The 21,692-nt window shown below is 34.9% G+C and overlaps 1 protein-coding gene across 4 annotated transcripts in view; it reads left to right on the forward strand.

Annotated features, from left to right (window-relative positions):
* The window catches only part of CWF19L2 (CWF19 like cell cycle control factor 2), a 124,751-nt gene that overhangs the window by 93,909 nt on the left and 9,150 nt on the right, over positions 1-21,692 (forward strand). For all 4 annotated transcript variants that reach the window (XM_058545300.1, XM_058545302.1, XM_058545301.1 and 1 more), the window contains 3 exons: positions 9,489-9,701; positions 13,228-13,344; positions 20,211-20,366. In XM_058545300.1, the coding sequence (XP_058401283.1) occupies positions 9,489-9,701; positions 13,228-13,344; positions 20,211-20,366 (486 nt within the window). The remainder of the gene's footprint in view (positions 1-9,488; positions 9,702-13,227; positions 13,345-20,210; positions 20,367-21,692) is intronic.

Here is a 21,692-nt window from a genome sequence, read left to right on the forward strand (position 1 = left end):
TTTTCTAATTGTGTTGAAGAGCCAGTTTAGCTTATGAGTTTATAGTGGAAGCATTTGCAAGAGTTAATGACTTTTCTATAATAACATGGCGACTAAGGCATAAGACCACAGAAGGGACTACATTCAGATTAGATGATACTAAAATAGTATTATTGGATTTGGTCATTAGACATAGTGGACTGAAGCAGAAAAGAACTGGTTTTATTTTATTATTTCATTAATTTTCAACCATCTTATTATACAATTGACATTTGAAATATCTGAATTTCATATACTGTTATATACTATTTTTGAACAGTGGTTAATGATATTAAAAATAATATTCTTGGAACATTCTTGAAAAAATGTTGTATAAGCAGAGAACAAAACAGCTTCTTATTGCTATTTATAGAAGGTTAAATCTGTATTAGTCACCTTTCAAGCAGAGAAACAGAACTACTGAGAGACACATAGACACAGATTTCTTACAGGGATTTGACCTTATGCAATTGTAGGAGCTGGGTAAGCAGTCTCTTGAAGGCTCTTGTGTTTACATGTGATATGGGAGCTTTAAGTCCAGAGGGCAAGAACTTGGGAAAGAAAAATGAATATAAAGAGGAGAGAACAAGAACAAGCTGAAACTCACAAGCATGAGCTGGATGGACAGAAACATGTGTCAGTTCTTGTTGCCTTTGACCTTCGTGGTATGGATATCCCTATAGACAAGACTAGGAGCTAACTACACGCATCTGGCCTGGAAGTCAGAGAAGCTGAAGGAGGATGGAGGGAAAGGTAGAGCAGTTGCAGACTTAGCTGCTGCCTTGTAACAGGAAGTGAACCAGCAGATAAGTGACAGTGTATGCAAGCTGTCACATGGCTGCTGCTTCATTTCTACCCTCCAAGTCTCTCATAAGAATCTCTTATGTTGCCCATCCTAACCAGAAACATACAGAAAAGAGAATTCTGGTAAATGTGTGTCAGACTAGTCAGTTGTCAGAGTCACAACAACCCATGCTTTGTAACCTTGGCACATCTCCTTAAACTATATTTAATCTCCAAATAAAAAAAATGACCAGTCATGCTTCTGTCTAACATGATACAGCTGTCCCACATAGAAGCAAAAACATGCTAGCCCTTTCCCCATCATAGAATGCAAAGCTACTATTAATACATTTTATGTTAGATGGTAAGGGGATGAGAGAGGGGAAGAAAAGAAAAAATTTTGGTTAATATTTAAATGTATATTCCCATGAACATATTCATATCAAAATATTGAAGGGGCATTATAACTCTTATGGTAATTTCTGAAACTGGTTATGTGGTTTTAGCTAGTATTTATAACTGTTCTCCTCTCTTACCCATTCCATATTCCTTTTGCCCTCAGCAGCACCTTAGCTGGTCATGGTTCCTTGCCTGGTGGGGTGATCCAAACCTTCATTCTGAAGGTCTGGGCCATTTATTAGCAGTTCTGCCTTAGTTGAGTTGTAGCTTATTATTGACTTTAATCCTAGGCTGTGAGAATACTAAGAGGTGCCCTCAAAGATCTCCTACATTTAGGATATATTTCCCCTTACACATTGTGTAGTAGCAGCCCAATTTGCCCTTGGTAGAATCAATCAATCTAGCCAGTACAGTAGCTCCCTTCTTTGCCTTTTGATTCATTCAGTGAAACGAGGAGCCAGAGCGTCCAGGTGGCAGTCTCAACTTCAAGTTCAGTGAGTTATTGTTGGGAGCTTTGGTAGAAGTATTCCTCCCTTTGGAATTAAGATCTCTAGACCAGTAGGGCCTAAAGTCACAGGGATGGGAAGCAAAAATTTTGTTGGTTTATTAAAAGGGGTAATAGTGAGATGGGTCACTCCTATTTTTTTTTCATAGATTCCCAGACCTGTGAATCCCGGCTATGGGAGAGACTGCATCATAGGTTGGATGCTAATTTAGAGCACATACTACATCCTGGAGGACATTGCCCTAGCGCCACAAGATGTCACCTAGCCAGCACTTGTAATTTAGTCATGAAAAGGCCAGTTCACTGTTCTGTCCAGCTAGCTATTTCCGGATAATGGGGAACATGGTGAATTAAATGGGAATGGACCATTACCTGGTGGTCATCATTGCATGGTGAATTCAGTGGGCATGGACCTATGAATTAAATGGGCATGGACCCATTGCCACATTTCATTTGCTGTGAAATTAGTTTTTAGATCAGAAGCATGTATATGATACCATGATGATATAAGTCCAGAGATGGTAGTTTTGGCAGAAGCATTGCATGTAAGGAAGGCAAAACTATATTCAGAGTAAGCATCTGTTCCTCTAAGAACAAAGTGCTGCCCCTTCCATGACAGAAGCAGTCCAGTGTACCCAACCTGCTACCAGGTAGCTGGCTGATTCCTGCTAAGGGAGTGGTGCCATATCAGGGGCTCAGTGTTGATAAGTCTGTTGTTGGCAGATTGGGTATTCTGCAGTGGCTATGGCTAGATTAGCTTTGATGAGTAGAAGTTCATGTTGCTGAGCCCACACATAACTTCTGTCCCTACGTGACCACTTTGTTCATAAGCTCATTGGGACAATGGTAGGAATGGCTAGTGACATAAATATTTTCATCATATGAGTTACAAATATCTTTGTACTCTATCTGTTTGAAGAAGTCTTTTCACGTACCTCTTCCTTAGACCTCCTTGTTGCTAATTCTCTAATTGTGTTCCATCCAGAACCCTGACCCTCTAGCCAAACCATTAACACCAGTCCAAGAATGAGTATAGACCTGTACCTCTGACCATCTCTCCCTCCGGGCAAAATGAACAACCAGATGCACTGCTCCAAGTTCTTCTTGCTGAGAGGATTTCCCTTCACTACTGTCTTTTAGGGCCACCCCAGAGTGGGGTTGTAGTGTGCATCTCTCCACTTTTGGGTGGTGCCTGTGTATTAGGCAGAACCATGTATTTATTTTAAAAATGTTAATGTATAACCTATATTTAAGTTTTTATGGCTTTTTTTTTTTTTTTTAGATCCAGGATCTGATCAATGTTTTATGCATTGTGTTTGGTTGTTGTGTCTCCACGGTGTTAGAGTCCCCAAGACCACCCTCACTTCTGACACCAGCTGCAAGTTCAGGGGTCCCCCAGGCTACCCTCAGGTTTGATATTTCACTACAAGGACTCACAGAATTCAATAAAAGCTGTTATACACACAGTTTAGGTATATTGCAGAGAAAGAATACAGATATAAAATCAGTCAAGCAAAGAAGTGCATGGAGCTGAGTCTAGGAGAGTTCCAAGCATGAAGCTTCCAGTTGTTTTCCCAGTGAGTTGTGGACAGCACTAACTTCTCCCAGCAATAATGTGTGAAATACGCACAGAGTATTGCCAACTAGGGAAGCTCCTCGAAGCCTTGGTGTGCAGAGTTTTTATTAGAATTTGGTCACGTAGACATAGTTGATTGCCCATGTGCATGACCCTAGTTTCCAGCCACTTCGGAGGTGGAATTGATACTGCATGGCCCAAAGCCCCCACCATAAATCACATTGTTAACATAGGCTATCTGGTGTGGCCCAAGGCCCCCAGGTAAACAAAGCCACTCCTATCAGGCAGGACATTCCAAGGGTTTAAAGATTACCTTCCAGGAGCAGAGGGAAAAGGCCAGACCTTTCTTTGGGTCAAGTTAATTCTCTTTTTTTTTTAAACAGCTTTATTGAGATATGATTCGTATACCATACAATTCACTCATTTAAAGTGGATAGTTCAGTGGTTTTTAGTATATTCACAGGTATTTGTTAACAGTCACCACAGTCAATTTTAGAATATTTTTATCACCTCAAGAAGAAACCCTATAACCTTTAGCTGTCTAACCCTCTAACTTCTCAGCCCTCCTCTGTCCCCAGACCTAAGGGTCTAGGAATCTATTTTCTATTTCTATAAGTTTTCCTGATCTGGACATTTCACGTATATGATTGTGGTTTTTGAGACTGGCTTCTTTCACTTAGCATAATGTTTTCACAGTTTATCCATGTTGTAAGAGATGTCAGTACTTCATTTCTTTTTTATAGCCAAATAATACTCCATTGTACAGATCTTACACATTTTGTTGATCTGTTCATCAGTTGATGGACATTTGGATTATGTCCATCATTTGGCTGTTATGAATAAATGCTGCTGTAAAGATTCACATACAAGTTTTTGTTAGACATATGTTTTCATATCTCTTGGGTATATACCTAGAAGTGGAATTGTTGGGTTATATGGTAACCCATATGGTTAATTGTTTATTAATTAATATATATTTAATTGTTTGAGAAACTACCAGACTGTTTCCAAAGCAGCTGCACCATCTTACATTCCCACCAGGAGTGTATGAGGGTTCCAGTTCCGCCCCATCTTTACAATACTTGTTATCTTACTGTTTGATTCTTGCCATCCTAGTGATCGACAAGTGGTAACTTCATTGTAGTTTTGATTTGCATTTCTCTGTGCTTATTGGCCATTTGTATATTTTTCTTGAAGAAATGTCTGTTTAGATCCTTTGCCCGTTTTTTAATCAGGTTGCTTGTTTTTTTTGTTGTTGAGTTGTAGTTCTTTATATATTCTGGCTGTAATTCCCTTATCATATAATGTGATTTGCAAATATTTTCTCCCTTTCTGTGGGCTGCTTTTTCACCCTTTTCATAGTGTCTTTTGGTGCACAAAAGTTTTTAGGTTTGATGATGTCCAACTTATCTATTTTTTCTTTGTGCCTGTGCTTTTGTTATCATAACCAAGAAATCATTGCCACATTCAGTGTCATGAAGCTTTTTCTCCTATGTTTTCTTCCAAGAGTTTTAAAGTTTTAGCTTTTATGTTTAGGTCTGTGATCCATTTTGAATTAACTTTTGTATATAGTGTATGGTGAGGGTCAACTTCATTTTTTTTCGTGTTTATCCAGTTTAACCAACACCATTTGCTTTAAAGACTCTTATTTCCTTATTCAGTGTTCTTTGCACCGTTGTTGAAAATCATTTGACCGTATATGAGAGGGTTTATTTCTAGGCTCCCTAGTCTATTCCATTGGTCTATATGTCTGTCTTTATGCCAGTATCACACTGTTTTGAGTACTGTAGCTTTGTAGTAAGTTTTAAAATCAGGAAGTCTGAGACCTCCAACTTGGTTCTTTTTCAGGATTGTTTTGGCTATTTGTAATTGCTTGAGATTCCGTATGAATTTTGGGATGGAATTTTTTATTTCTGAAAAACAAATCACTGGGCTTTTGATAGGCATTGCATTGAATCTAGTAGATCACTTTGAGTAGTATTGACATCTTCCCTCCTTTCTTTTATCTTATTTCTTTTAGTCTTATAACCACTTCACCGTATTTTTCTGATTTATTTGGAAACGAGATTCTCACAGTTTTAAAATTTATGATGTATCATCTTGAGCTTGTGCCATACCATTAGCTTTCTTTAGGACTCTATCTAAATAATGCAGAGGCCTATATATATTTATTTTTTTGTGTGAGGAAGATTAGCACAGAGCTAACATCTGTTGCCAATCCTCCTCTTTTTGCTGAGGAAGATTGGCCCTGGGCTAACATCCATGCCCATCTTCCTCTACTTTATATGGGACGCCGCCACAGCATGGCTTGACAAGCGGTGCGTTGTCTGTGCCTGGGATCTGAACCCAGGATCTGAAGCTGCGAATCCCCGGCCGCCAAAGCGGAGCAGGCAAACTTAAACGCTACGCCACCCGGCCGACCCCCAGGAAAAGGCATATTTTCATACCCGCGTTTTCTTTCTTCATCTCCTTTCCTCCATCGATTATTTTCACTTTTCCCCTTGTTAGACTTAATACATTTTCCACTATCTGTTAACAGTCTGTCTATTAAAAAATGTTGATTATTGTTGCCAAGTATAGGAAGATGGTGGGCTGAAGGTCAGAGAAGATGTGTACATGACTGATAAATTAAAAATATTTTGGATTAAACCCCAAAGAGAAGATAATGGGAAAAATGCAAATAATTAGAGAGTGGGAGGAGGGAATTATAGTTATTGTTCTTGGATACATGAATACCATATTTCAGTTGTGTTGAGGAATCGTTCAGACTTAATTGGTGACACTATACCCTACTTAATTTAAACACTGTATATAAATCATAGTTTGGCAACATCCATGGAACATTGATTTAAGGAATAGAAATATTATCTTCCATGTACAAAAGATTTTATTTGAATTGAATATATTCCCTGATCAGTTATGAACTGATTTTTAATAACAATGTTTTATATGAAGTATATATCAAATAGTTATATATAGAAGTGCATATTCTGCTCCTACTAATATATTTTAGATAAGATAAATACCTATTATATATTTATGTTCTCTTGGATAGGTACCTTAACTCGATTGAGTATGTTTATTCCAGATGAAATTTAAGTTTTCTTCTAATTCTCTATTCTACTTCAAAGGCTCTATTCAAAATATAACCTTTCTATGTTTTAAAGATGGGTTTCCTAAGTGAGAGAGGCTCACTATATACCAGGCACTCTTCAGTTTTATAGTCAGATCATCCTATGTTTGATTCCTCATTCTGTCTCTTAATAGCTATGTGATTTTGATTAAGTTATTTAGTCTCTCTTAGCCTCTGTTTTTTAATCTGTCAAGTGAGGATGACAATTCCCATATTGGAAGGATGTTTGAATGAGAGAGTGCTTAAAGTTTTTATTAATACCTAGCATGTAGTTGGTTGCTATCATGAAAAAGATTAATGACCGGTTCTGATATTTCTCAAAATGTAATATATTATGGTTGAGATAAAAGTCTGAAGTTAAAATAATAATTTGTAAGTCAGGGCAATTCACATAAATAGACAAATCTGAAAGCATAGAGAATTATACAAAGATTCATATGGAGAAAAAGAAGAAGATAAAAATAAGTTCCTAGTATGGACAAGGAAGTTAATGTGCTCTGAGAAATATCTAACTAAAAATAATGTTTTTACCTGATTGTATCAATAATGACATTTTAGGGATTTTCTTCTATTTACATTGTTTCATTTTCTTTTCTTACTCTAGTTTTTAAAGGTGGAGGTTGACATCATTGATTTGAGGCCTTTCTTGTTTTCTAATATAGGTGTTTAGTGTTATAATTGTCCCTCTGAGTACTGCTTTAGCTGTATCCCACAAATTCTCATATATTGTATTTTTGTTTTATTGCAGTTCAAAATACTTTCTAGTTTTATTTTTAATTTTTTTGTTGATCTGTGGGTTATTTGGAAGTACACTATTTCATTTCCAAATACTTGACAGTTTTCCAAATATCTTTCTGTTATGATTTCTAGCTTAATTCCATTGTGTTCAGTGCACATACTTTATGTTACTTGAATCTTTTTAGATTTATTGAGGCTTGTGTTATGGCCAAGAATGTCATCTATCTTGGTAAATGTCCTGTGTGCACTTGAGAAGAATGTGTATTCTGCTGATGTTGGATACAACTGCTATCACTGTCAGGTCAAGCTGGTTGATAGTTTGTTCAAGTCTTCTATATGCTTATTGATTTCCTACTTGTTCTGTCAATTTTTGAGAGAGTGATATTTAAATCTCTGACTACAGTTATGGATTTGTCTATTTTTCCTGCAGTTCTATAAGATTTTGCTTCAGTATATTTTGAAACTGTTATTAGGTGCATAAAATTTAGGATTATTATTTCCTCTTGGTGGTATGACTCTTTTATCATTATGAAATGACCTTCTTTATCCTTCCTAATTTTCTTTGCTGTGGAATCTACTGACGTGAACAGAGCCACTCTAGCTTTCTTCAAATCTTTTAAAATGTCTGCTAAGATCTAAGCATCTTGTTATTGTTTTGTATTTGATAATAAAGAAAAAATATTTCTCATTTTGGTACTTAGTAGACAAAGTAGAACTTAGAACTTACTCTAATGGAAGAAAAACACAGGTTAATGAGCAATTATGATACAATGTGGTCATCATGCGACTGATGGGAATACAGAACTTGGAGGAGCTCGGAAGATCTAGGAAAGTTCTTTTATGGAGGTGACAACTAAATCTAAGCCTCAGGTTGAAAAATGAGTAGGAGTGGAAAGGCACAGTTGAGGGCAAAAGTGTTCAGAGAGCAGTCTCTGCAAAGCCTGAAGTAATAGTACTTTTGGGGACTGAAAATAGGGTGGCTCGAGTGTAGACTTTGAGTAAGGATGTGATCACATGTAACTGGAGAGGTCGTCAATGCCAGATCATGAAGAGATTTGTAATAATAATTAATGGTAGCTCACATTTATGAGTACTTACTGTATGATTAAGTGAGATAAGCTTATTAGATAGATAATATTGTTATAACCATTGTAAAATGAGGAAATAAAGTATAGAGAGAAGACAGAGAGAATTAAATAACTTGCCCAAGGTTATAGAGACAGGAGATGGAGTTTTACCGTGGTCATTCTAACTATAGAATGTAAGCTTTTAACCACTATGCCTTTCTGTGCCTATGATTTAGTAGGCCAAACCGGAATTTGAACTTGATCCTGTTCACAATATGAAGCTCTTTGAGGATTTTAACAGGGACGTAAATAAAATAAGTAAATACAGTTTGTATTTTGTGTCTCTTTGAGGATTTTAACAGGGACGTAAATAAAATAAGTAAATACAGTTTGTATTTTGTGTTTTTAAAAGCATCACCCTGGCTACAGCTTATGTTGGGAGAAGTGTGGAGAAGGTGCCAGGAGATATAGTTGAAAAATGTTTTATGTTCTGTATAGAGCATATAGCCAGCCCTGGTGGCCTAGTGGTTAAGATCTGGTGCTCTCATCACTGCCGCCAGGGTTTGTTTCTTGGTCAGGGAGCTATACCAGCTGTCTGTTGGTTGTCATACTGTGGCGGCTGTGTGTTACTGTGATGCTGACAGCTATGGCAGCAGTATTTCAAATGTCAGCAGGGTCACCCATGGTGGACAATTTTCAGCGGAGCTCCCAGACTAGGACAGACTAGGAAGAAGGACCTGCCCACCCACTTTTGAAAAAATTGACCGTGAAAACCCTATGATGAGCAGCGGAGCATTGTCTGATATAGCGCTGGAAGATGAGAGGATGACACAGAAAAGACTGGGCGGGGTTCTACTCTGCTGTACACAGGGTCGCTAGGAGTCGGAATCAACTGGACAGCACTACCATAGAGCATATGCTAATTTTAAAGTGAAAGTAGTTCTTAATGTCTCTGTGGTTCAATTTCTTCATCTAGTAAATGGAAATGGTAATAGTCCCCTCCTCATAGAGTATAAAATAATCAAATCACATGGAATTGCACATAGTAAATAGTAGACTTTAGTTGTGACGATGATGATGATGACGACGACGACGGTAGACGCTTGAAGGTCAAGCTTAAATTTTAATCCTGTGTTTCCTTTTTCTTTTTCTCTTTTTAATGTAAGAGTTTTATCATAGAACTTACAGATATGACTTCAGTATGCTGCAGTACGATAAAATCTTTACTACTACCTTCTACTCCCCACTACTGTTATTTTGGTTTTTCAGTTTATGGGAAAAACAGATGGAGACTATTATACTCTGGATGACATGTTTGTCTCCAAAGCAGCTGAGAGAGAACGTTTTGGTGAAGAGGAAGAGAATCAGAGGAAAAAAGCTATTGCTGAACACCAGAGTCTTGCTGCACAAATGGAAAAGTGTCTGTATTGTTTTGACAGCTCTCAATTTCCCAAGCACCTTATTGTTGCAATAGGTGTTAAGGTAAGAAATATAACATTTATTGCCCTAAGAAAATGATTTAGTGGTATATGTGGATTTGCCTCTTTCTTTATACTGTTGTAAACTTCCTAAGGAATCTGTCTTCTCTTATTCTATGTTTCAGATATTTTTCTTTTCTAAGTTCCTATGATTCTTAGAATCTTCTTTAGCGTGAGTATAAATGTTTAAATGACATGAAGCTCACATGATTCTACTCTTTAGAGAGACAGCATTGGATAGTGGTTAAGGCCTTGGACTATGGAGCCAGACTAACTGGATTCAAGTTCTGGCTCTGCCATTTACCAGCTGTGTGACCTTATTTTCATGATTGGCACCTGATTCTCAGTATTGCAGTCACTTCAGAGATACTCAGTCTAGATTGGCTTCTCCTTCTTCCCTTCCTTTCTCATAGAACCTATTTGTTTTTTCATAGAATATCTCATAATTTGAAGAAGTTTATTGTATTTTGTTTTACTTGTTTGTTGGATCTCTCCCCCAATAGTCTGTAAGTTCCACGAGGACATAGATAACTTTTACTCATCATTGTATATACCAAGCATGTATCCCGTTGTGTAGCAAGCATGTATGTTCACACTCACTTATTTCAATAAATATTAATAATCACTTATTTAATAGTCACTAGTTATAGTCATTTATTTCAATAAATATTTGGTGATTTAATTTTTATATTAAGTAAATAATTATTGTGTACCTGATATATACCAGACCGTAATTAGTCACTGGGGAAAAGTAGAGACTCAGATATATGTGTGGAGCTTGTGCTCTAGTGAAATAGGGCAGAAAATAAACAAAGTAGTAATTGCATTGATTTAAGAAAGTATTAATTGTCATAAAGCAAATAAAGCAAGGAAATGGGACAAAATGTTAGGAGAGTATTTTTTGAGAAGGTAGTCTAGAAGGCTCCTCTGAGGAGGTATTTTAGTAGAGATATGAAAGATGAGAAGGAGCAAGCAACATGAAGATATGAATGAATAATGTTTTAGGAAGGGGCATCAGTGAATTAAAAGCCTTGAGGAGGAAATGAGCTTGGCATTCATGCAACAGAAAGAAGACCGGTGTAGCTGGAGTGGAGGGAGTGAGAAAAAGTGATAGAGGAAGTTGAATGAATGAATGCTAGTTTCAGGAACTAATAGTTTGGGGAATACACATATATATATTCATTTATTTTATTTATTTATTTATTAAGTGTATACACACTTACTTACACACACACACACACTCTCTGACACGTACGCATACCCTTATGTATCCAAAGAATTGGCTTTTCCGTTCCAACTCTAGTCTTTAATATCTTTAGGTCATTAAGAAAGTCAGTTTATCAGTTTGAATTGTGGTTTCTTTAACTTTATTTCCTTACCTTTCTTTTTATTCTCCTTTCTTTCCCTTCATACTTTAACAAAAAGGTAAATGTAAAAATTCTGTTCAAAATGTAATCAGTTAAAAAAACCCCACCTTAACCAATTACTTGTATTAATTTTTCTACGTTCTTTTCCAGACCTTTACATAAAGAATTACATTTTTATAATTCTGATATTATCTATAAATATTTCATTCTGCTTTAGTCTGATCCCTACCTTTAAGAAATGTAAAAATAAATTAAACATGAAATAATACTTAAATTTTTCCTACAGTGCCTTAGGAGACGTTTGGATTATTTTCAATGACTTCATTGTCTTTAGTGCACTGAAGAAGACAGGCTGGGTCCAGGGAGGCACAGAGGTTTTAAGTGTACAAACCTTTTGTTAGCCTCCTGCTTTGTTGGCTGCATCCCAAAGTTGGCATTTCTCAATTCACTGGTCAAAGGAAACTGTTAGCCAGTAATGGACATTTCTATTTCCTCAACTCGTACTGCTATCTCATACATTCCTTTTCCCTTCTCAGATTTCCTCTTCTGCTGTGAGATAATCCACATTTTCCAATCAGTCATTTCTAGTAGTATTAAATTCTTCTCTTTGCCTTCAGCTTACTGAGAGTTGGCTGATCTGTTTCTTCCCTCTTGGATTAGTCTTTTCATTCTGGTTTCCTTTTAAAACCATTTGAGTCTCTCCTTTCTCCATCTATACTTTAATATGCTATCTCTGCTCTAAAAACTACCATCTACGTCAGCCTTTCATCTGTGAATATTTTAATAAAGAAATATTTGAAATATTGATTAGAAGGAATTCATCGATCTCCAACATCTGAATGCATATGTATTGTAGCTAATAGGTTATTTTATTAATAGGTTATTTTATTAATGAGTAAACAAGGACAAATTATTCCTTTTAGTTATTACCTAAGTTAATCATATATGATTATGAGTTTCTAAGGAATTATTTTGCCGTTAAGTGGAAATAATAAGCAATATTTCAAAGCAATTCAGTAATTCTTACTCAGCTTGAATTTCTAATATTTAAAATTAATGTCTTAAATCCAAATGTATTAATGAAACTATATTAGTAGTCATTAGAATCAGTTAAATAACTTTCTAATCATCAGCTGTCCCAGCCTTCTCCCTCCTTTTTTAAAAATAAAAGTCATCTGTCCACCTCCTTGTCTTAATACTATGCTTTACTTTTTTAAAAAAAATAGACTTTATTTTTTAGAACAGTTTTGGATTTACAGGAAAATTGAGAAGATAGTATAGAGTTCCATATACCCCACACTCAGTTTCCTCTGTTATTAACATCTTACATTAGTGTAGTAAATTTGTTACAATTAATGAATCAGTACTGATACTATTTTTAATTGTGCATATGATTGTCATTTTACTGTGAATTTAGGTAAATATCCATATCTACTCCTACTTTGTCCTCTCTCAGCAAAGTTTTAAAAATCTGCATTATTTTGTTAAGTAAATATTGTCTGCCATACAAAATATTTCTAAATAATAGAAAATAAGATCAGGGCCCTTTGCAGAATATTATTTATGCTCCTCATGAACACCTTTTGCTCACGACATACATATTAATTGGCCTTTTTTTAAGACAGTTTGTGTATAATGGAAAAATGGCACCAGCTTATAGGTAGTACATATATGTAAATACATAGAACTTAACCAGAGCAGTAAAGCCATACAGAGGTCATTTTCTTTCTCTCTTAATTAGGTTAATTCTCTTAGCCAGTAAGAGAAGGAAGGTCTGATTAACAGGCATCTCTGTCATCACCAGGCCATGTATCTTTTTATTCTTGCAAAAATTATGTTATTTCAAGGGCTTTGAAAGCATTTAGCTTCCTCAGATTGAGGATAAAGTATCTTTCATTCTGCCCTTAGGTAAGCTTAATCTGTGGGTGATATATAACAGTTAAAATTGAGACTTATACTATACATTTCCAGTTTATTAAAAGCTATCTTTGTGACTTTTAAAGTATTAAAAATATTAAATATCTTTAGAATATTAAAATAAAATATATTGCTTATAAGCAAGTATACTTTATTAAATGTTAGATGAACCGTACTAGGGGCTTATCTGTCACAACTGAGAATAAAACGTAATAATATTTCACCTCTGGAATTTTTTTCCTATAGGTTTATTTATGTTTACCCAACTTTCGGTCTCTTACTGAGGGGCACTGCCTGATAGTCCCTTTGCAGCACCATAGAGCAGCTACCTTATTGGACGAAGACATCTGGGAGGAAATTCAGGTCAGTGTGATAATGCTCATTATCATTGTAATACTCATGAGCAATTTTTGCAGACTATGGTGATAAATTCTAACAGGTTTTATATGTTCATCCAATGATTTTGCTTTCTGAACTTAAACACTTGTGTAAATTTCCATAGTTGTGTATACCTGCGGATCTTGATATTTTCGCCAGTGACTACCTTTTTTTTTAATTTCCCTTATGTACTCCATGTTTTGAAAGCTTTATTTAAAAAAAAAAATTTTATTGAGGTACAATTGACATATAACATTATATTAGTTTCAGGTGTACAACTGAAAGGTCTTGTCTGCTAAATAAAATGTGACAAAGTAATAATTATTTTCCTTAAAAAATTAAGATTTCTGGGGCCGGCCCAGTGGTGCAGCGGTTAGGTGTGTATGCTCCACTTCGGTGGCCCAGGGTTCGCAGGTTCAGATCCCGGGCGTGCACTGACGCCCCACTTGTCAAGCCATGCTGTGGCGGTGTCCCATATCAAGTAGAGGAAGATGGGCACGGATGTTAGCCCAGGGCCAATCTTCCTCAGCAAAAAGAGGAAGATTGGCATCAGATCACAGGGCTGGTCTTCCTCACCAAAAAAAGAAAAAAAAATTAAGATTTCTAATCTGTGCTTCAGTGGAGCATGAGATAATCATTCTTACCACAGTAAACTAATAAATTACAGCCAAAAGAAAAGATATTTTCAGATAATAAAAAATAAATTTTAGAAGTCAGAGATTTATATTCAGCGGTTGTCATATTTTCCCACAGTGGAATTGGCCTTCTCTGCTGCTGTGATTTTTTCACCAGCTTTAATTTTTGCACTTTTTCCCTTTATAACCTGGCCCAGCTTTTGGATTCAGGGATTTTTTGTGTGTGTGTGGCTGAATCTTCAAGAGATTGAAAGGCACAACATGGGTGAAATTGCTGCTGAATTATTTCAAGACCTCATAATGACCAAAAAAAAGAAAGAAAACTTGTTTTTCTAATGCCTAACAACTGAATAGGCATTACAGGGACCCGCTAGTTAGAAAATGTGAAAATTGTAAGACTTCAAAAGAGACTGTATACTAGTCTTTGTGTCCTGCTGGTAAAGGTGCCAAAAGAGGAGGTATTTTGACTGTATTTCATGAAATTCAGTTTCTTACTCCTTGTGATCTTTAAGTTTATGCTGTGAAAGTTGAAGGCAGACAGTTTTAATGCATCTATGGCCAAGCAAGGGTCAGAATGTGAACAAATACATATGATGTAAAAATTTTTTTTTCTAGTAGTGGATGCCAATGCAGTAAATAATTTAAAGAGGAAACTATGCAAATTTGGTCTTCAGAATTATTTTGGGACTTTAATGGAATGCCTTTTAAAAATTTATACATGCAAAACTGATTTAACTTAGAGCAAAATACAGTGCCAAAAAGATTCTAAGTAATACAGAAATCTAGTCTGTGTGTTTTATATTTTTGTAAGAAATTAAGCTACTTGATGAAAAACATTGAGGTGGATAAAGAAGAAACTTATTCACTTCAACAGATACTGAGTAAATGATTATAAAGTAATCCAGGTATTGTCAGAAATGCAGAGATAAAATCATTCATTAATTCTGCCCAGTGGCAGAGTATATTCTAATACAGGTTATATTATAGTTTAGCTGATTTTATAAGCCAGCTGCATTATGGAAAATTGAGGGAGGAAAAGCCAAATTGTTTTATGCAAATAATGATATTATAGCTCTTTTTGTGTGATAAAAGAAAAAATTATTAGAAGTTGTAAATTACTGTAAGATAGTGAATGAATAAAATATCTGAATTATAACTTATTTAAAAAAATGTAGATTTTTGAATATTTGTTTTTACTTACAAATATGTACAAAACTTTAGATTAATTATGGCCTGGTGAGTATCCTTATGGTCATTCACCTCTTTTAGAGTATATATACAAAAAATGATTTGACTTGGCAAAAAATATTGTTTGCAAATGCAGGAGCCACTTCTTTCAATTGATTTTTATTACCATCCTCTAGTAACATTTAATTGTAGACCTTATATTTGACAGAAAATGCCAAGATCAGTTTCAGCAGAGCATATGGGAATAGTCACAAGTTTTGAATGAATACGATCCATATTTTTAGTTTTATTAAATATGTAGTGAAACTTGTTCCCCTTTAAGTTTATTCTTATCGGTTTGACAAATATGCTCGAACGTATGTCATAGACACTGTAGGTCCGTTTTTTAAATATCTCAAATTGGCGATGTGGTGGTGGGGTTGTTGATGCCTGTCTACAGTGGGCTTCACTGTGGAATGATATGATGGAGACATTTCATTGGGAAACCTCTAGTGTTGGTACCTTTAAGTCTTTTTCTTGGGGCTAGTCAGACTCTCCAGAAAAGACTCTTTCATTCTCTTGCCTACAGCATGTAAGTCTGCTTGCCAGAGTTCTAGGAGCTGAGTAGGGGAAGAAGGCTGGGGTGGCAGAATGTTGCACATTGAAGAACATTAATTAACATTTGCTATAATGCCCCTGTGTTCAGACTGTATGCTCTCAACTGTGTCTGGTTTTCCCAATTCAGTAACTTTATCCTTTACCTTCTCTGAAGGATAATCCTACAGTGTTCTGCTGGTGCGGAGGAGGGGATCGGGCATGTCAATTGCTTTTTTTCCAAAAGACTTTCATCTACACCATCTGTTTTTCACCACTCCTTCACGTCTGTTTCCATAAGTACTTGGTGCTGCCAATTCCTGAGCCTTTTGAGGATTCTGCAGTGCAGTGTGGCTTTATTCTTTACTATCCCTGCTAGGCCCCCTCCCCCTACACCCCCGGGCATGAACCAGCTTTCTAGTGTTTAAGTGAGATATTGCGGGGTGATCTGATTTTCAGTGTATCTTCTCTCATTCTGTTTGTTCCAGTTGGTTTGTGCTGTTTTAAAAATTAATGTCATTTTTGAGGAGTCAGTCCGTGAAGGGTATAGAGTTAAATGTGTATGTTCTATCCTATCTCGTAATATTTATCTTTGGATTATTTTATCTTTAGACATGTTCTATTTAGAAAACTTGAATAAATTATAGTATTAATATTACATCATCAACCCTAAGTAGCTTTATATTTTTAAGGAAAATACTTTAATTTTCATTTCAAAATTTTTGCTCGTATTTACCTGATTTTTTTGTAATGTGATGATACAAACTAAGAATTGCAACACTTTATAGTATAGTTTACTTATTTATTAGTAATCATAGTTTAGGAATGCAGAAAATAGTGATTACCGAAAGGATGAAGTATTTTCTATTTGGAATATGGGAATTTTATGTCATCCTCAAAACATGGGATCTCAGTATCTTTCTGAAGCATAAAATAGTTTTGGTATCTTATGATAATGAACTAAAAAACTTTATTGTTTAGTAGTCATATTACTTTAAAAAAATGAATATTATTTAAATATGTATAGTGTATTTGTTATATTGAACTGGGGGAAATCTTGCTTTAATGGAGTTGCTAATCTCAAATTATACCATTAAACTCATATTTTTAAATTAAAGTCTTTTAAATACATGGAGGAGAAGTACTTAAATGTGTGTGTCTCCTCGAAGCTATTAGTGTGATGTTTATATATTTTATAATTGTGAACTATTTTTGCATCACTACTAATTTAGTACTTTTGAATTTTCATTTATAATCCAAGTGATCTTGAGTCTGACGTCACTGTTGTCCAGATAGAATCTAGAACAATCATCTAACAGTTAAACCAGGAAAAGACTATGAACAAGCATGAAGTAAGGAAGTTTGTGAGATAATCTTTGGATTATCTAAATTTTTATTGTTATTGTTGCTGCTGCTTTTTATCTACTTTTTCCCTTCTTCAAAGAAGTTTGGTTTTCAAATATATAGTTCCACTCTAGTAATGATTTTCCTTTTCCTAGTATATAAAATTATCTTCTCACCACAGAACTAGATAATGAAATAAATAACAAGTCATTGCAAATATTTATAGTAAATAAAAATTCACAAATATAATAACAACAAAATAGAGACAGTCTAAAGAACTATATTATTAAACCAAATTTGCATATTTTCCCGTTTGGTTTTGTTGTTTAATTGTTTTGTGCATGTGATACTAGGCATGTAAAGATAACTATCTAGGATATACAGTTGAGTAGAGGGGAAAATAGGGGTTAACTCTTGTTACTTTCTGGTTCATCAGCAGCTTCAGTCATATCACTGATGTCGGTGAATTTGCCCATCTTACTATTCTTCACTGTTATTGCAAACAAAACCTAACTCACAGTACCTGAGACAGCAAAAGTTAATTTCTTATATCATAGTCCAGTGTAGGTTGGGCAGTTCTCTAAGACAGATGGCCTCCAAGCAGTAATTCAGGCATCCAGGCTCCTTCCATGATAAGGCTCTCCTGTGGTGGAGTCCTTCTCTTTCAGCCCCTTGGATGGAAGAAAATGAACATAAGAAGACACACTACCTCTTAACTGCTTTAACACACAAATGACACATATCATTTCTACATGCATTACCCAGAACTAAACATGACCCCACCTAAGTCTTAGAGACGATGGGAAATTTAGTCTTCTTGTTTGCCCAGGAAGAGAAAAATGAAACAGTACGTGAACATAGCCTTTTTGGAAAGAGTTTTTATCTGCAGAAGTCAGATTGCGGACAAGGCAGCTATAAAATTTGAATGACTAGTTTTACCGTGTAGATATCTATACCAATATTCTATATTTTATTTTTTTATCATATTTTAGCCTCAGTTGTATGTGCATTATCTCCATTAAAGTGATTTCATGAAGTATAATACCAAAGTCAGGGAATTTTTAAAAGGAGAATCAATTATCTATAATAATCTATAATGATTTAGCTAACAATCACCTATACTGTCATACATCACTTAACGACAGGGATACGTTCTGAGAAATGTGTTGTTAGGTGATTTCATTGTTGTGAGAACATCATAAAGTGTGCTTACGCAAACCTAGATGGTGTAGCCTACTACACACTTAGGCTGTATGGTACTAATCTTATGGGACTACTGTCGTATGTGTGGTCCGTCATTGACCAAAACATCGTTATGCGGTGCATGACTGTAATGAGATTACAGATGTGAAGTCTGCAACCCTTTACGCTATTAGCCAAGACTTTGAGTTTAACAACAAATTGAGTGTCTAAAGAGCCTATGCTGAATTTATGTACAGCTGTGGTCAGAAATAAAAAGCGAATCTCATATCTGTTGCTTACTAGGTACCTTTCTAGTTCACCTTAAATTATAATTATTTGATTTTCTTTTTACTTGTGCTTACTTTATAAAATGAGTGAAAAATAGAAAAGTGATGAGGGATCAGTACTAAGTGATCAGTAGAGGCCTGGTGGGAGCCCAGAACTCCCATCTTCCACCCAGCAGTAATAAGAATCCACTTTTTGGGTATCAACAGAGATTAAGTGGGGAACCTGAACTTCCATCTCCACATGGCAGTAACGAGGCAGTTTCTTGACAAAAACCTGGTTCAATCTCCAGGAAATTATGGTGGGTGGAATATGCCAACCCCAAAAGATTACATGATTTCATTTATGTAACGTTCTTGAAATGAAAAAATTAAAGAAATAGAGAACAGAATGGTAGTTGTCAAGGGTTAAGAAAGGGGGTGGAAGTGAATGTGGTTATAAAAGGGCAACAGGAGGGATCCTTATAGTGTTGGAATTGCTCTGTATCTTGACTGTATCAATGTTAATATCCTAGTTGTGATGATGTACTATGGTTTTGTAAGATGTTACCGTTGGGGGAAACTGGGTTAAGGGTACATGGGTCTCTTTCTATTATTTCTACATATGATATATAATCATAATAAAAAAGTTTAAATAAAATATTAAAAAGTTATAAATCAAGCTAATAAATCTAAATAAAAAATGTTTCATCCTCCTATTTAGACAAATACACTTGAATAACACTCTACAAGGCCAAGTTTGAATTTCGAATTCTCGGATACCTTGAAGGTGGTCTACACATGGTGGTGTGGGGAGAGTTGGCTTTTGGCTCCTATCCTGCAGCCTCTCCTTTTTCTTCCAATCTCTGGCTTTATGCTATACTACAGTTTATCCTGTGGATGCATGTGAACATCCTGGACTGCATGTTTAAGCTCCATCCAACCACCCTATATAAGCAGCTGTCCCTCAGGCCTACAAGTGTGAAATAAATAAATAAATAAAATAAATAGATAGATAGTAAAAAATAGTAAAAAAAAAAAAAAAAAAAAATGGGGATTTTATGATGATGCTGAGCTCTTGTGGAAAACACTCTTACTTTTCAACTTTAGTATATTTGACTTTCATACACTTGGTAGGAGTGGATTATATGTGAAAATAGGAGACCGCTTGAATATACAAGGTTACAAGTGAAGAGTCAGCAGACGTATAAGTGAACCTGCAAATGAAGATGCTGTAAGCATAGGGAAAGAATTACAAGTGATTTCCTCTTGTCTGTTACTGAATTTAAGGATGCCTGCCTGCCCAGAGTACCTCTTTTGGTTTATGGATATTTTCCTATGATTTTACTGTCAGTTCTGCATATTTTGAAAATTAACTAAATTTGATTTTCTTTCTTCCTTTTCTTATTTTAGTTTACTGGAATCATTTCCAATATATACATAAAACTATGTAGAGTGAGTTTCAGTTTAAAAAAAATGTTGCTTGAATATGTGAAATTATGTAGTGAATATAGAAAGTAAAGTAACTATAAGGTAACATTACAGAGTTCAGATGTTGTGTACTATTGGTTTTTTATTTTAAAGAGATTTATTGTACTTTTTATTATTTTCATATTTTGAATCTCCTCTAAGTACTTTATTTACCTAGCCACTTTCCTTTCTTCAGATGTTCAGAAAATCATTGGTAAAGATGTTTGAAGATAAAGGTTTGGACTGCATCTTTTTAGAAACTAATATGAGCATGAAGAAACAGTATCATATGGTTTATGAATGCATTCCTCTCCCGAAGGAAGTGGGTGATATGGCTCCTATCTATTTTAAGGTATTTATAGATAGTCTTTGCATGCATACTTATTATTTTGCTACGGTGCTTGTTTTATGAATACAGTTATCTTTATTCCTGTGTTTTTTCCTCCTATATACTTATATCAAATTTTATATCATGTAAAGAAACGAAGTAAAGCACAAAAAATTCTCTGTATAAATTTCTGTAGAAAGAAATTTGGGATTTTGACCTTTAAACAGCATGCTTATTTACAAGTATGAACATACTATCAAATGGTAATTTATAATTTCTATTTTAATTTCTCATTTCTTAAATAAAAAATCAGCGTTTTACTTTGAAGTACTTTCAAGTCAAAATTATCGTTATAACTCTAGAAAGTTTATTGAAATTCCCAAGAACCAAAGATAGTACATACAAAAAGTATAAATTACAATTGCTGAGACAAGTTATTGCTGTAAGTTTTAGTATTTAATACCTCATCATGCTATTTGTAAAAACTGATATCTAACCTTGACATACATTTTTGGACATATAATGAATGACTAGTGTTCTTAATCAATTAAGTGTCATTATAATATTCAGGCATCTTTTACTCAATAGCATATGTTTGATGCTGACCTGAATATAATATAATTTGTAGACTAGTATAAATGTGTAAATGTAGAACCATATATGAAATAGTAACATACGCAGTGAAAAAAGAAGGTAATGTTTTGTGAGGTGGTATAAGAATCTTGCAAATGCAACATTTAGACAGTATAGAATGGTAAAGTTTATTAATATGGGCTGTAAATCCCAATAAAAAGGATTATAAAACCTATTAAGATTATTGAGGTGGTGAAAACCTACTTTCTCTCTAGAAATTTTTAAAAACGATCTAATTATTTGATTTGAAGAATTATGCTATTAAAGTATGAGATAATCCCAAAGCCAGATAATCTATCCCAGACCCATGCCAGTCCTATGTTAAACAAAATCAGTTACGAAAAAGATTATTATACTTTTATTCAATTTTTGTTTTTTTATTTCCCCTGTAGAGTCTTAGATGATTGTGAGTTTAGGCATTGAGGCATAGGGCACAACATAAGAGCACTCGCTGTTGCTCATGTTGGGTGACAGAAATGTCATCTCTTAGCAGAATGGTATGTTGGCTTTTCTACTCTAAACCTTTTATATGATCATTAAAGATACATTTATTTGATTTGGCTTCAATTTTATAGTGAATGTGCTACATTATGGTGTCAATACAAGCAACCCATGCCTTTTAAATAGGGAACAACAGTATATCTGATGTATTTAAATTGTGCTTATTTGAATGTTAATTGCATTTTAAAATTTGCTTCATTAATAATAATACTGTAT

Source organism: Diceros bicornis, chromosome 7, assembly GCF_020826845.1.
Source record: "Diceros bicornis minor isolate mBicDic1 chromosome 7, mDicBic1.mat.cur, whole genome shotgun sequence".
NCBI lineage: Eukaryota > Metazoa > Chordata > Mammalia > Perissodactyla > Rhinocerotidae > Diceros > Diceros bicornis.